The sequence below is a fragment of the Patagioenas fasciata genome, chromosome 1 (assembly GCF_037038585.1).
Source record: "Patagioenas fasciata isolate bPatFas1 chromosome 1, bPatFas1.hap1, whole genome shotgun sequence".
Lineage (NCBI taxonomy): Eukaryota > Metazoa > Chordata > Aves > Columbiformes > Columbidae > Patagioenas > Patagioenas fasciata.
The window spans coordinates 64,708,432-64,722,585 of NC_092520.1; the positions used below are offsets into that span (position 1 = coordinate 64,708,432).

At 43.3% G+C, this 14,154-nt stretch overlaps 2 protein-coding genes across 2 annotated transcripts in view; one reads left to right on the forward strand and one right to left on the reverse strand.

The window, feature by feature from the left end:
• Window positions 1-7,443, forward strand: part of TMEM255B (transmembrane protein 255B) — a 79,269-nt gene extending 71,826 nt beyond the window's left edge. The window contains exons 8-9 of the mRNA XM_065848634.2: window positions 1,463-1,606; window positions 6,606-7,443. Coding sequence (XP_065704706.1) covers window positions 1,463-1,606; window positions 6,606-6,773 — 312 coding nt within the window. The 3' untranslated portion in view covers window positions 6,774-7,443. The remainder of the gene's footprint in view (window positions 1-1,462; window positions 1,607-6,605) is intronic.
• A 3,483-nt stretch (window positions 7,444-10,926) lies between these two features.
• GAS6 (growth arrest specific 6) overlaps window positions 10,927-14,154 on the reverse strand; it is a 43,005-nt gene continuing 39,777 nt past the window's right edge. The window contains exon 15 of the mRNA XM_065842960.2: window positions 10,927-11,511. Within this exon, the coding sequence (XP_065699032.2) occupies window positions 11,360-11,511 (152 nt within the window). The 3' untranslated portion in view covers window positions 10,927-11,359. The remainder of the gene's footprint in view (window positions 11,512-14,154) is intronic.

Genomic DNA, 14,154 nt, shown 5'->3' on the forward strand with positions numbered 1-14,154 from the left:
CCATGTCACTGGCCCTGAGGCTGTGGGTCTGAGGCAAGCTGATTAGCAGCTTCTCACTGCTCCTGCCTGAAAGGCAGTGCCTCTTTGTTTCTCCTCACCATATCCACCCGCCAGGGTGGGTAGAAAGGAGGTGTTTTGGTGAGGGTACCTTGAAGATGAGAGACTTGCCTTTTCACAAGAAATAGGCTATCTGCTTTTGGGCCTAGCCGTTCTCTGCACCGGCTCCTGGGGTGATAAGTTTCTCCAGAGAGCTAAGCCCTAGACTGTCAGGTAACCTCACAGGTGACCTAGATGATGTTTTCCATTTACAAACACAATCACTGTGCCTCTTTCTCAGTCACAGTGAGATCTCACACTATCTTCAGAGGATGCGGTGGTATGTCTCACTGATATATCTGAAAGAAAATGACAAAAACCCAAAAATCCTGGCTGCTGCCTTCAGCATTTGTCTTGCAAGCACCATGTTTTATAATTTCAGTAAAAAGAATATTCCATGCTCTCATGTGGAGGAATCTGCTAACAAAAACAAAGAGAAAATAAAGCACTAGATTTGTCTTGCTTTGCAAAGCAGAGGGATATGAAAATCTTTCACAGAGCTCTACTGTCCTTCACAAATAGTTTTATAGCACAAGGTTTTAGGGTTTAACACAAGGTCCCTTTTCACATCTAACTTTTGTTTTTTTCTTTTTTATTTTCTCCCCAAGTTGTATCAGCTTGTTTAATATGAGCTAGTATTAACACTTCTTTCTGCAAACCTCATCTCACATTGCAGTTAAGGGACATGCCAATAAAGCCATGGGATATGATGAATTTTATGCAGCAGGAATGGGATATGCACATGGATGGGTGGTATTGGACAGCCAGCAGCAAACTCCGTTTCATAAGTGACAGGGAGCTGTGAAAGATGAGTGTGTGGTCTGGAAAGGGAGATCTTTGTAGATCTGTGTAGGAAAGCAGAGAGAAAAGACATGAGGGCAATGGGTGGTTGCTACTGGAAAGAGTCTGCAGCAAGGACTGGGTGTTTGTTGCTGGAGTGGATAAGAAGAGGTTGTCAAAGCTGTGTATTGTGCTCTGCTCTTCAGGGTGTCTTGGGTCTGGAGTCCTGCCAGTGCTTCTGTAACTGGTGCTAGGGAAGCACCAGCAGTCTTCTTCCAAGGAAAGATTATTAAAATAACTGTGTAATTCTGGCCAGAAAATTCACTCCAGATACACCCTCCTCATTCTGTCTGCTCCTTGCTTGTTTTTTTTGTGTTTTTGTTTTGTTTTGTTTTCTTTTTGTTTGTTGTTTGGTTGATTTTTTTGTTGTTGTTTGTTTGTTTGTTGTGTTTTTTTTTTCCTAGTACTGGTATTGTGTTGGAAAACAGAAAGTTGTTAAATTGCCTAGTTGCTTGTGTTAGGACCAGTTTCTGCTCCAGCCCTCTCTGTGCTGTGCTAATATATTGTTGTCCCCTGTGTTCAACAGGTACCTCTGTCCCAAATTGCTTTCAGTGCCGCAGCTCCTCCTCAGATCCTGTACAATCCTGCCCAACAGATCCTGACATACGCTGGGTTCTGTCCTTCTGCAGCAACTATTTCTACATATCCATCCTACCCATTACCTCTTCAGGTACAGTACAAAATGGCACCCTTCTTTTGCTCCATCAGAAAAGTGTAAGTGGCCCCTCAGTACAAACTCTGCAGTGACAGATCTGGGCTCCTGGGGGTTTGAAATCAGACAAGGAGGTTGGATGCCAGCTGAGACTCATCTCTGAGATGACTTAGTCTGGGCCTAGGTCTCAGATCTCATCCTTTCTCTGGTCATCCTTTGGACTCTGCTGACCAGGAATCCCACTGTGGGATTAGAGCTGGGCTGCAGTAGTCGTGAAGGTGAATTTAACCCCTGTGTTGAGCAAGATAAAGCAGCAACAGAGGCATGAGGGGAAGCCAAAGGAAGCATCTGATACACAACAGGATTTGGCAGAAAAGTTTACACATCTTAGCCCACCTTACTTTTAATATGGAGACAAGGTGGAAAGGAGACAAGAAAGGGGAGGAAATGAGGTCTGTGAAATTGAGTGATATGGAAAGGATTGTGGCTGGATATTAGTGATAACTTGCCCAAGTAAAGCTATTAGTTGACAAGACAAGTCAAGCCAGAAATAGGAAGAGTTTTTGCACACCAGAGAAGGTTCAAATACCACAGGATGTTGTGGAAGAGTTTAAATGAGGGGTTAAGGAATTAGTCCATCAGCTGCTATTAAACATAGAGATTCAAGTGCCACTTGCAGCCCAGCAAGTATCCAGATGGCTGCCTGCCACAAGAACCAACAGGGGCTCATCAGAAAATGGAGCCCTTTTTCTTCTGGCTTCCTATAAGCACCTGTGATGGGCCACTGCTGGGAGACAGGTAGAGAGCTGCCATGGCAGCTGGCAGAGGTTGGTGAGCCTTACTGACCTGGGGCAGCTGGAGGTGCAGCTTCCTCCCCTTGCGGTAGGGGTTACAACATGAGCTTCACCTCCTTCAGAAGGATGAGGTGCAAGTCATGCTCGAAGCCTGTGCTGTGTCCAGCCAGACCTGGCCTGCAAAATGCAGGGAGTGGTGCTGAGGATGGTGAGGGTGAGCTGGTAAATAGCTGAACGTACTGAGACCCTGGAGTAATCATGGGAGTTTTTAGATTTTTTTAAAGTACAGTAAGAGTGTTTTGTTCAATACGATGGCTCATTATACTTTGATGGTGCAGTGCTAGACCAGTGGGTATCACAAATGTTGCAATACTTCTTAATTGAAAACACTGCATGTTTAGCGTGAGCTAGCTGTGGACCAGTTCCCCATAGCCTCCTGGGCTACATCTGTTCAGGTCCAGTAAGCTACTGGGCACAAGTACTGGGACATGATGACCATCCAGACCAGTGAATTGTTATCATGCTCCTGGTATGGGTTTGGCCCAGACCACCCAACAGTCTCCCGGCAGTGCCCAGGAAGGGGTCAGGAGACGGCAAGGGCAATGAACCCTTCTTGGTAGGCAGTGTGCATACAGTCACACTGGTTTGGTGGTAAGAGTTCAGCTGTAGCAATATGATATGTGCTGTGCCAGTTGGCTTCACATCCAGAGAACAGTCCTTGGCACGTTTTATTTATCAACGTAAATGGGGCCAGGCGCCTTTGGAGACCATGGGTTGAGAGGGAAAAAAAGAGTACACTTGGAGATCCTTTTTTGTTTGGTTTTAGCTGAAAAGCTGTGCTGCTCTGCTGCATTCTGTTAGCATGTAGCCAAGAGTAGAGAGAGAAAGGGATAGAAACAGATGAAAGAAAGCAATTAAGCTGAAAAGATGCACACAAGTAGTCATGAGGATCAATTGTAACTGTTCAGTGCTTTGTCCACTGACAAACAGAAATACATCGTATTTATCCCAAATTCTTAACTGCATTCCAAAATAAACATAGTTATTTTCCTAGGTTTCTCCTTTTTCTAAGAAATGTGTTCATTTGTCTTCTCTCCCTTTTATAACATTCAGAAGCAGACACCACCAGCTATCCCCAAGCCAGGGTAGGTTAGTGAGAAGCACTGGGCTCCACAAGGGAGAGTGCTTAACGATTTTCCTGGAAAAAAAAGGCAATAGCCTTCCTATGTGTATGAGCTCATCATGTTGTAGTTTGGAGAGAATTAATTTCTGCATCAGTATATGAGTTAAAAAATCATAATAAATTTACTAAAAGCTACAAAAGGGTAAATGTTAGAAGCAGGACTGATAAGGAACAGCCAGAAGCCTGACTGTCATCCATTTCCATTACTTGGGAGCTGTGGGCTGAATCCATGGAGCTGTAGGTAGGTCTTCCTGACCCATGTAAGTGCTCCAAGCAGTGCCCAGTGATTTAGGCCTTCACAAGCCCTGCTCAGCTGGTCCTGGTCCTTAAGGCACCTACAGGCCCGGGGGTTGGAATACATCTGGCTGTTAGTGTGTAGGGATCTAGTGCTGACTGATAATGAGATCAGGTAGCCACCTGGCCCCTGCTGTCCCTCCAGGAGTCTCCATGTCACATCTGTGTGAATGTCTGGAATATCCCATGGCATCCCAAAAGGTCTGGGGACTTACATGTGGCATCCACAGTGTAGGAGACTCCACCTAAGCTGGTTGACCTTTCGGAGTCACCAGAGAGAGTGAGGCACTTCTCATTCAGGCTAAAGATATATGATGTGAGTGGTATGAATGTACCCTAAAGGCCTTTCCACTGACTAGGGGTGGGATTCAGTTGCTACATGTCACCATGCTGTGCGCTTAGATATCTACATCCTCGAGCCTTCAACTGAGATGTCAAAATCTGAGGCTGAGCTGTGGATCCTAAGGGTGCAGTTCAGATGGCCTTAAGTTCACAAGACATCCATACAGGGCTGGCTGATGTAGACCAAGGTTTACATGAGACTTGCACATATTTCTGGAGCAGGTGGCAGAGGGTGCCCTTGGGTATCTCAAAAAGTATAACGTTTTTGCTTCCATGTAGACCAAGATCCAAATAAGGCCCCCAAGATGCATTTTTTTTCTCAGCTTTCGCTTTGGCATGCTCAATATTTGGCTAAACACTGCTCCTAAGCCCCTGCATTTCACATTGCCCTGCACCTGCCCCCAGTTAGGGCAGGGTCACACACATGGTGGTTCAGTACAACAAAAGGAGCAAAACCTTCTTCAGCTAAGAGATGGAGGGGAGCAGGGGAGAAGAGAAAGTTAATTGATGCTAGTTAATTAAATAAAGCAGTTAGCAATCGATTACCAACTAATAGCTCCAGTTTGAACCCTCACTTCGACCAGAGGAAATCTACAGCCATAGTTCCTCCTCCTGGGAATATATCCCACCTTGGGTTAGTCTGGTACCCAACAAGCCCAGCCTAAGTGCTGCCCCCACTTGCATGAACTGATGCTCCATTAGCTCAAAGGCTGTGAACCTGAGTTCACCTGTGTTTCCCATCACTGAGCAGATTCAGTCCTAGTCCTCTGCTGAATCCCATATCTCACTGCTTGCTGGAAGGACAAAGTCTTTAAAAAAATCACAACCTGAGCTGGTGATAAATGTGTGTCAGTTCACCTCATCCTTCCTTGTCCACAAGCAGAAATCAGCCAAATGCAAAAAATTAAAGGTGATAACAAGAATGCATTTTGACAGGGATGTAACTAGCATTTCTTTTGTTTACTGTGGCATGTGTTAACAAAATCATTCAGCCCTTACTGGTACAGTTCAGTCACAACTAGTGTTGGTAACAGGCCTGCCAGCTGGTCAGGTAAATGATTAGCTGTGCAGGGACTGGTGGTGATGACAGCAGGAAGGGTTGTGCCAATCAGTCCTGCCAAAGGAGAACTCATTACAGAAGCAATTCCAGGCAGACAGATGGAAACAGTGGCTGCAGTTTGAGGGGGAAAGGGAAGCAACAACTTCTAAATAAATTAAAGAAAACCAAACTACCCAAAACCACTATTATGTTTGGAGCTGATCTAACTAGCAGGTCTGTCAGTGTACCTGCACTGCCTCCTGGAGAGTAAAAGGGCACAATCAACCTTCCTGTCAGGATGTCCCCATTCTCACTCACTAAGTCACCCTACGGTACAAATGCAGGACAACTTCCTCCTGGCCATGGGGGTTTGACCCCTGCTGAGCTGGAGCCCCACGGAGAAGCACCATGGCCTGGGATCTGCCAGCCCTGGCCAGTTCTGAGATGCCATTGTCCAAGTGCCAGCTCTGGTACTGGCCTTCTATATGGTGACTATTACTTCTTCTGCAGCAGGGAGTAGCGTTTACTTGTTCAGATTTTTCATTTCCCTTGAAAAAGATGCATGGTTATGATTTTTTGTTTTGTTCTGTTTCTTTTTTAAATTCCAGGCACTTTAGGCCTGAGCCTGAGGGGAACTGAACCCAACTCTTCTGATGAACCCTAAGGACTGGCGTGTGTTGGCTTATGAGGGAGGGGATGAAATCCTGACCTGCTTTAAATCAATGAGAAACCCTGGTTTAAAGTAGTGGTAGGATTTTATCCAGAACATTAGTCCCTACATGCATTCTTTTGTTTTAGCAAACTCTGCTTGTTGCTGAACATGGGCTGCTTCCTAAGCTCTATCTATTTTTCGTGCCTCTTTCAGCCACTGAGACAGCCAAAGTAATAGACCTACAGGGAGACACATGCCTACCTGTAACATTTTCTCTTAAGGGGATTCTGCATTTGGCACAGGAATAGGACCTTGCATTTACACAAGTATTATAACTGAGATTAATTACATCTGAAGATAATTTAAATTTCACAGTGATGCCTGGAAATGAGCAGCTACACGTAACCTCATCAGCCAGCCGAGTGCAGTGCCTCACCCAGGAAGCCAGAGCACCTTTTCCTGCAGAAATTCCTGTTCTGCTCTATTGCCTAGCTGTATGCGCAATGTCTATTAAAAGTGACTTGGGTTACAGATGGAATCTGTCTTGTTTCACTAGACACCATCATGCTAAAATGAGCGTTGTGCTGCAATGCATGAGAAACTTTATCATGGGGCTTATTATATAACACTTACATGGCAAACACTGAACTCAGAGCTGCAAATGGGACTGTAATCCTTTACTGAACAATGTGTTTTTCTTTGTCTATATACAGCCTGCCAGCAATTTTCCAGGAACATCATCTACTGACATTTCTCTGTCAGAAGAAACTCAGCCGCCATCTCAGTCCAGCTCCAGCTATGGTCTTCCCCCCAACGCCCCAGCCCTCTATACACCGACTTACTTCTTGCCTGGAGAAAAGCCTCCACCATATGCACCATAGAACAAGAGCATTTATTTTAGGTAGCTGGTAGGCTTTTATTTTGTTTTAAGGAACCTGTGGAAACCGTGCTGGGCTGGCACTAGACTTCCCAAGGAACCCAGCAGAGAGCATGTTACGGCCACTCTGCTTTTACCCACATCTCACTGTGAGCAGTGGAGGACCCTGGAAAGCTAATGGCAGGCACATCACCAGCGGGGTGAACAGTCACCACACAGTTTGCCTGCAGTCAAATGCAGTGTTACTTTCCAGCTACCACTGGAGACATTCCAGGCCAGGCTGGACGGGGCTCTGAGCAACCTGATCTAGTTGCAGATGCCCCTGCTCATTGCAGGGGGTTTGACTAGTTGAGCTTTGAAGGTCCCTTCCAACACAAACTATTCTATGGTTCTACCATAAGCATGAGATGCTTCCTTCTTGGTACACTGCAGAGTGAATTTTCTTCAAGAGGAGATATGAGGAAAATACTCTCAATATGTGTTCTGCTTTCATAAACCACTATAGAGGAGTTCTAGTCTGTGTTGTCTGAGTGGGTAGTGAGGAGCTCTCCGAGTCAATTACTTTGGGTAGCAAGAGAGCAGATGTTTGTTTGCTTGTAGTATTTATTTAATAACCCTTTTTGCTGGAAGTGTGGTATCAATAAAAAAAGTGTGGCAATTATTTTACAATAAAATTGACTGTGTATATTTATACTGTACCTAAGGCTGTGTATATTCGTAATGACAGGAAAACAAAAGAAGAGAGGAAGAAGTACCCTACCAAATAGTTCCCTCTTTCAAGTTTCAAACAGAAAGGTTAATTTTATTGGGACTATTTTATCCGAACATTGTGCCAGTCTAGTCTGTCTAGTAAAAGGTCATGTCTGTGTGCTAAAAATGCAATTCCCAGACAGGTATTTAAGTTGCACTTCAGTGCTGGAATTAATACCTTTCTAATTCAATGAGGACCACAACAAACCCACCAGTTATATATTTTTAAACTGATCAAGACCTGGTCTAGTCATTTTACAACCAGTGAAACAGAGCAGACGAAGGGTCAGATTTCCTTAATATTTTTTTTTCCAATTTTCTCCTGTTGTACAGTATAAAAACACTTTGACAAGGCTGAGCAGCACTACCTGTAACAGTGCTGTTGACAGGAACACATTCTTGTCCCTGTCTTGTTCACCCTGCCTCCTCGCTGTGCATCAACATTAGCTGCGGTCTCTCTTGGGACACGGCTGCCGTATTTTGGGTCAGGAGCATTTGGGTCAGCTACACCAGGTACACCAGCATGAAAACCCACCAGATCGCTGCATCCCATCACTGCATTTTGCTCCTGGAGAAAGGGTGGTGGTGCTGCTTGCTGTATACATTTTCCAGTCTAGACAGCAATGAAGCTATAGAAATTTCCTGAAAGGCCAAAGAGCAAAGCAGGGGAAGGAAGGTATTTCTCATTAATTTTTTAAGCAGCTGCTTCATATTATGAAAATATTAAGAAACCCTATATAAACAAAACCAGCCTACTTGACAGTTTCCTCTGAAAGGAAGTGACACCATCAGACCAGCTGAAAATAGAACAAAGAATGGTCAGCCTTTTACATAATACTTTCCATCTTTCAAGAAATGTCTGTTAATTCATGTGTTGTACCTGTATGCATAAAAAGCAGATTCAGTATTAACACACGTAAGATCAGAGGTTCATTTATATGGGCAGTTAAAAAAATGTTTTGTTCTATTAAAAAGGATTTTCTGAGATGCAAAGTTTTAGGCCAGTGATGTGAACATCAGTGACAAGGTGCCTTACGCATAGTGTTGATCAGGTGAATTACGTGAACCTGATTAAGAGAAACAGAAGCCAGAAGAGACAATTACTTTTCCTTTAAACAAACATGAATTTAATGCACCCAAAATGCTTCATTCTTGTGGAAATCCATGCTGTGAAGAGCACAATGACCCTGGTCGTGAAATGAGTGGAACTACACATTTACTTCTTCTTGCTTGAATACAACTAGGGGAGCTACCTGGGTTCATTTTGGGGACTCAAAGCCTAGAACAGACTTGCCGCATTTGAGTTGAGCACCTAGGCTGCTAACAGAACAAAAACCAAATCAATATTTCTCTTGGGTTGAAGCACAGTAACTGAGGAGGAATGAAGGCATGCTTATCGCTTTTTTCCTCTTTTTCAGTGGTACGTATAATAGAAACAGCTGCCTGCTCCTCCAGCATGATAGTGCTGTAGGGTATTAAAAACAATCCAGCTTGACACAAAAAAACCCCTGCTTTATGTGATTCTCCAGACTTACAAACTCTGGCTTTCTCTTCTAAACCACATTTTGGGTTTGGGGGTGTTGTGGTCTGTGCAAAATATCTTTGCATACATGCACACATATACACAGTCCAGGAAAAATTTTTGTTCCAAATTAGATTGGTTTAGAAAATGGAATCATAGTCATTTTTCACATAATATTAAGTCTGAAACTGCAGAGTACCATATTGTACCACAGGATTCACGTTTCCAGGATCCAAAATAATTCTGGCCTTATAAATAGTGCCACTTACATTAACACAAAGGTCAGACACGTTAGTGATTCACTTACGCCACATGGTAGTTTTTTGGGAACTACCATAAAAATGATACAAAATGCCAGACATAAGACTATTTTGCTGACATGCTGCCTTTGAAAAGAACAAAGTAAAACAGGGTTTGTTTCATCTATTTTAAAAATAGTAGGTGTCTTCCAAGTTTGTACTGTTTTCATTAGAGCTACTCCAAGTTAAAAAGATGGGAGATATATTTTGGTAAAGGACTAAAATAACCATGAAAAACACACAGAAAACAAAACACTGCGGTGTGGAAGTGCTATTAACCACAGTATCTCAGGATTCCTGGCTCTCACTGGAGATACTAAACTCATGTTTCTTGGGTCCCCCATCATATCATAAGCTGATCCAGAGTCACCAACTCTAATAGAAAGAACTCTCAGGAATAACACGGTTTTCCTTGCTCAATAAAAAAAAGCAAAAACATCAAACTATTTCTGGGTTTTCCTATCCATGCGCACTCCACCAATAAGTTATTACTGTCCAGTGACCAACCATTCTTTCAAACTTGCATCTGGTTACACCTGAGTGTGAGGAGTCTTTTGACAGGTCCTTCTGTTCTGTAAGTGTAAAAGAGTAGGCCAGATGAAAGCTATAAAACTCTGGTCTTTTCTGCCCTACTGCATTACTGCTGATGGATTTGGTCATGATAACACAGCTATGGTGTCATGCTGTCTAACGGCTAAGAGAGTACCTTCCTCTTCTCTGCTACACAAAGCAGGGATCCTTACCAGCAAATATTTTTGGGATAGTCTTCCCCCCCTTCCATCCTTTCCTCTGGGACAGTTGCATCTCCACAGGCTGGTCATCGATGTTGTCACATGTGTGGATTATTGAGGTAATCTATAATCTCCACATTTGACTGGGTGAAACATGACACAGAATGACCAGGAACAATTTATAGAAGACCTTGTAGAATTAGATGTTTTCCACATTAACCCTCTGAAGTGTAGAGTAACCTCAGCCACCCAGTATTTGGATTTCCACCACGGCATGTATCTGTCTTTCGCAGTTCATTAATCTGACACAAAACAAGGACCAAGTAAAGCAAGATTGAAGTATCTCAAAGCAGGCTATCCCCACTTCACAAAGATATCTTAAAAGTAGAATGCACTTTACGGCTCTACAGCTTCTCCCCACATATTATCTCACCACACAGCAATTTGGCCTGTCTAAAGATCTCAAGCCTCTCTGCTCCCACTAGGCTCACAGTGAATGAGCCTACCTAAAAAATTAAGAAGCAAAAATATGTAATCTCCAGACTTTATCCCCCAATTCTTGACACCTCATAATTTGCTTCAGCGGTTATTGACACAAAGGCCATATGGCTTTCAACTTATTAAGTCTCTTATTCTAGTTGTTTCCTGATAACCCAACTTTCTTTTCCTTTTACTATTAACCTGTCACAGCTAGGTCTTCTACCCATGGTACAGAAACTAAAAAAAAAGCCCACCTCCAAACAAAAAAACCCAAACTAAGCAAACAGCGCCCCCGCTCCGTAATCTTCACATCAGGCACAGCCTGAGTTATTATCTCCAAATAACAGCATATAGAATAATCTCAGTACAGGTAAATTAAAAACTTGTATGCAAATACTTTATTCTCTCATATTTTGCAAATCAGAAAGCAGTGTTTGGTAATAAAAAATAATACAGAATTATTATTTTTCTTCCAGTCCACACTCATATATTACCAGGTTTTCCACATTACAGATAAATCTGTCTCTTACAGACTAAAGGTAACATTCACTTTTGGTATATTCTGTACTTTTGGCTTTTTTAATATTAGTCTTCTGAACTATTTACAAATATATTACAACCTTTAAACCTCAAAGCAATGGAGTATTTCAATAATCAATCTGACATAAGGATCAGTAGCTCCTACATAACTTCAGTGTTTAAGAGAAACTATACACGCAGTGCAGTAGGTCTGAATAATTTATATCTTTAAAAAAAAAGAAAAGCATTGAAAGTTTCTGAATATAAAACTTTCACCTTGCAGTGGTACCTACTGCCCTGCCTCGACTGGAGGACAGGAGTGTGAGGTGATGTCGCTGTGCTTGTACAGAGCCTCGTCTAAGTCCAGCGCCTTGTTGCTCAGCTTGACGGTCATGCAGCCATGGTAGGACGCGGTGACCGGAGTGGCAGTCACAGGAACGTCTGTGTGAAAGCAGAGACAAACATCTCAGACGGCTGGTTTTCAATAAATGCCTGCCCTACCTATGCTCAGATGACCATCACTTCAAGGAATTCAAACTCTCCTCCACTCTGGGATTTGTCCTTCCGCCTCACACCCCTCAGCAGAAGGCAGGAGCACAATCCCAGACATGGGGAACACACCCTCTGCTCTGGTGCACAAAAGCCCTTCTCCCAGGCTGAACCCTTCCTCAGCTGCTCTGTGTCTCTGCAAGGCCTCCGGTCCTGAGGAAACTCCGTGCTGCACAGCCGCAAGGCTTCACTCCAATTGCATGCTGTGTTCATGCTGCTTTCCTTCTCGACATTTTTCCCCCTCCATCTCTGGAGCCTCTACTTTGTCTCTAGCGTAGCTGTTACACCTTCCCCTAAAGCTCTCCCTCTCTCTCTTCGAAACGTCTGCCAACAGATTATCGGAAGAACTTCACGACAGGAAGGCTCCTCCTCTGCGCAGCCTCTACCACTTGCTGGACTTGCTGCCATTCATCAGAAAGGTGCTGGCATACATCAGCTGAGTTGCTAAGGCTAATGAGACTAATATTTTCTATGGAGATCCACTGGTGACGTATTTTTAATCAGTTTACCAGAGGAAGAAAATAACTAGCAAGGAAGAAAACACTAAGTACTATCCAAGAGGCTAGAGGAAATTAGTCAATCTGATTACTAATTTCTGTAACATCATACACACTCTGACCATAAATAAACAAACACCTCACACAGTAACAAAGCAACATGGAAATTTATGTGAACTGTGTCTTCTACCCTTCCCAAAAGTTTTTTTACAACCCAAAGCTGACCTAGTCAAAGTAGTTGTGCAATGGAAAGCAATGAATGTCTCACAGATTCTTTAACTTTGCAGTGATTTGGGTAGCTAAGTAAACTCCTTATCTCTAGGTGAAGCAAGGACAACTTGAACAATAGGTTGTCCTGTTGACCTGAGATCAAAGGGTTCTGCCTAGAGACATGAAGGGCCAAATGAGAAGCTGATGTGATGAAACACAGCTCAGACCGAGGATGGGCTCTGGAATTGAGTGAGGGAAAGGATATTTGTGTGGGATCTCTAAGCCACAAGGAGATACTAAAAATCACACAGATTGCTGCTATATGTGCCACAGGGCTGACTGAAAGACAGTGTGGACATTGAGATAGGTTTGTAAAAGACTACCAAAAATATTTTTTTAAAAAATATTTTCTTTGTGTTACAATTGCGAATCAGGTCAAATACTTAATCTTCTGTTATGACTAGAAATGGATCTGTCTGAAATGTCGTCCTGTAAAGACTGAGAAACCTTGTTTAAAGGGTCCTTCACCCAACAGTACACACATTGCCTGGAAAAACACCTATGCTTTATATAAATTACATAATTCAGGATTTATCAGAACTGAAAATACCATAGAAAACGCAGTGAATTCCTCTACATTCCCTCTTATCTCTTGAAACTCTAAATAATATTTCTTCCATATCTGGAATTTTAGCTGTACTTAGGATGGCACATCCTACAGATTTTGACCCGGAATTACTTCTTAAATTGTGACAAATGGAATAAAGACATTAAGTGTGACCACTATACGTAATTTTTTTCCACAGGGTATGGAACCAGGAAAAAAACAAAAACGACATAATGTTTTCAAAATTTGAATGAGCCAAACTCACTTAGATGTGACCATTTGGTATAGTTATTTAACTCGGAGTGATAAATCCAACCAAAGTGCTGAAATGTTTATTTGTTTGGCAAATGACAAGGTTTCTCAATGCAATACTGGGTTCCTCTCAATGGCAAAAGCAGACCACGGGCAGAAATTCCCATTGCCGAGCAGAACAGATCAAAGGGGGAAAGCAGCTAAACGTCCAGAAACCAGCTGGGTCTAACCAGCCACAGCTCTGGTATCTCACACTCAGTTCTGGCTAATTAAAAACTGTGCTTTGCCCAGCACGGTTAGACTAAGCAAACCGCAAAGAACTCAGCGTGGCGACAGAATGGGATTGTTTTCTGGGCTGTGAAAGTCTCTGCTGTGTGTTTGAGAGCTACTTGAAAGAAAGCAGGTGACCTCTCTTGCTTGTGCAATGGTCAGCTTGGACAATTCAATCTGACACCAGAAAATGTCACATTCGAGCACTCAGCCTTGCTCCTGTCAGAGTGTGATCATCCCAGAGTGTGGCCTCCCCCTTTTAGGTGTCACTAGGAGCCATTTCCATCATAGGCATAAACAGTCTGCAAACTCTTGTTCATGGTGGGAACAGTCACGTCGTGTCCTGGCACACATGCGCCTCAGCAACCCTCTTCCAGCCTGACTGCTCCAGCACCTACCAAGAGGCCAACATTGCTGCCCCTCCCTTGCTTGGGCAAGTAAAGGCCAGATTTTGCTTAGCTGCTACCAATAAAATAGGATATACTGCTGTGCATCAGAGACACAAGTGTTTCCCTAATTGCATTCCTCAGCAATAGGAACTGATAAACCAGTTCAGCCACAACGAGAAACAAATCCCCAAACTTGGCCAAAATTCAGCCAAGTTTCATGACTCAGGTGAAAGTTCCATCTTCCAGGTTCACAATCAAGGGGTAAACTGGCCTCCCACGAGAAGCCTTGTTGTTGCTGAAAAGCCATCAA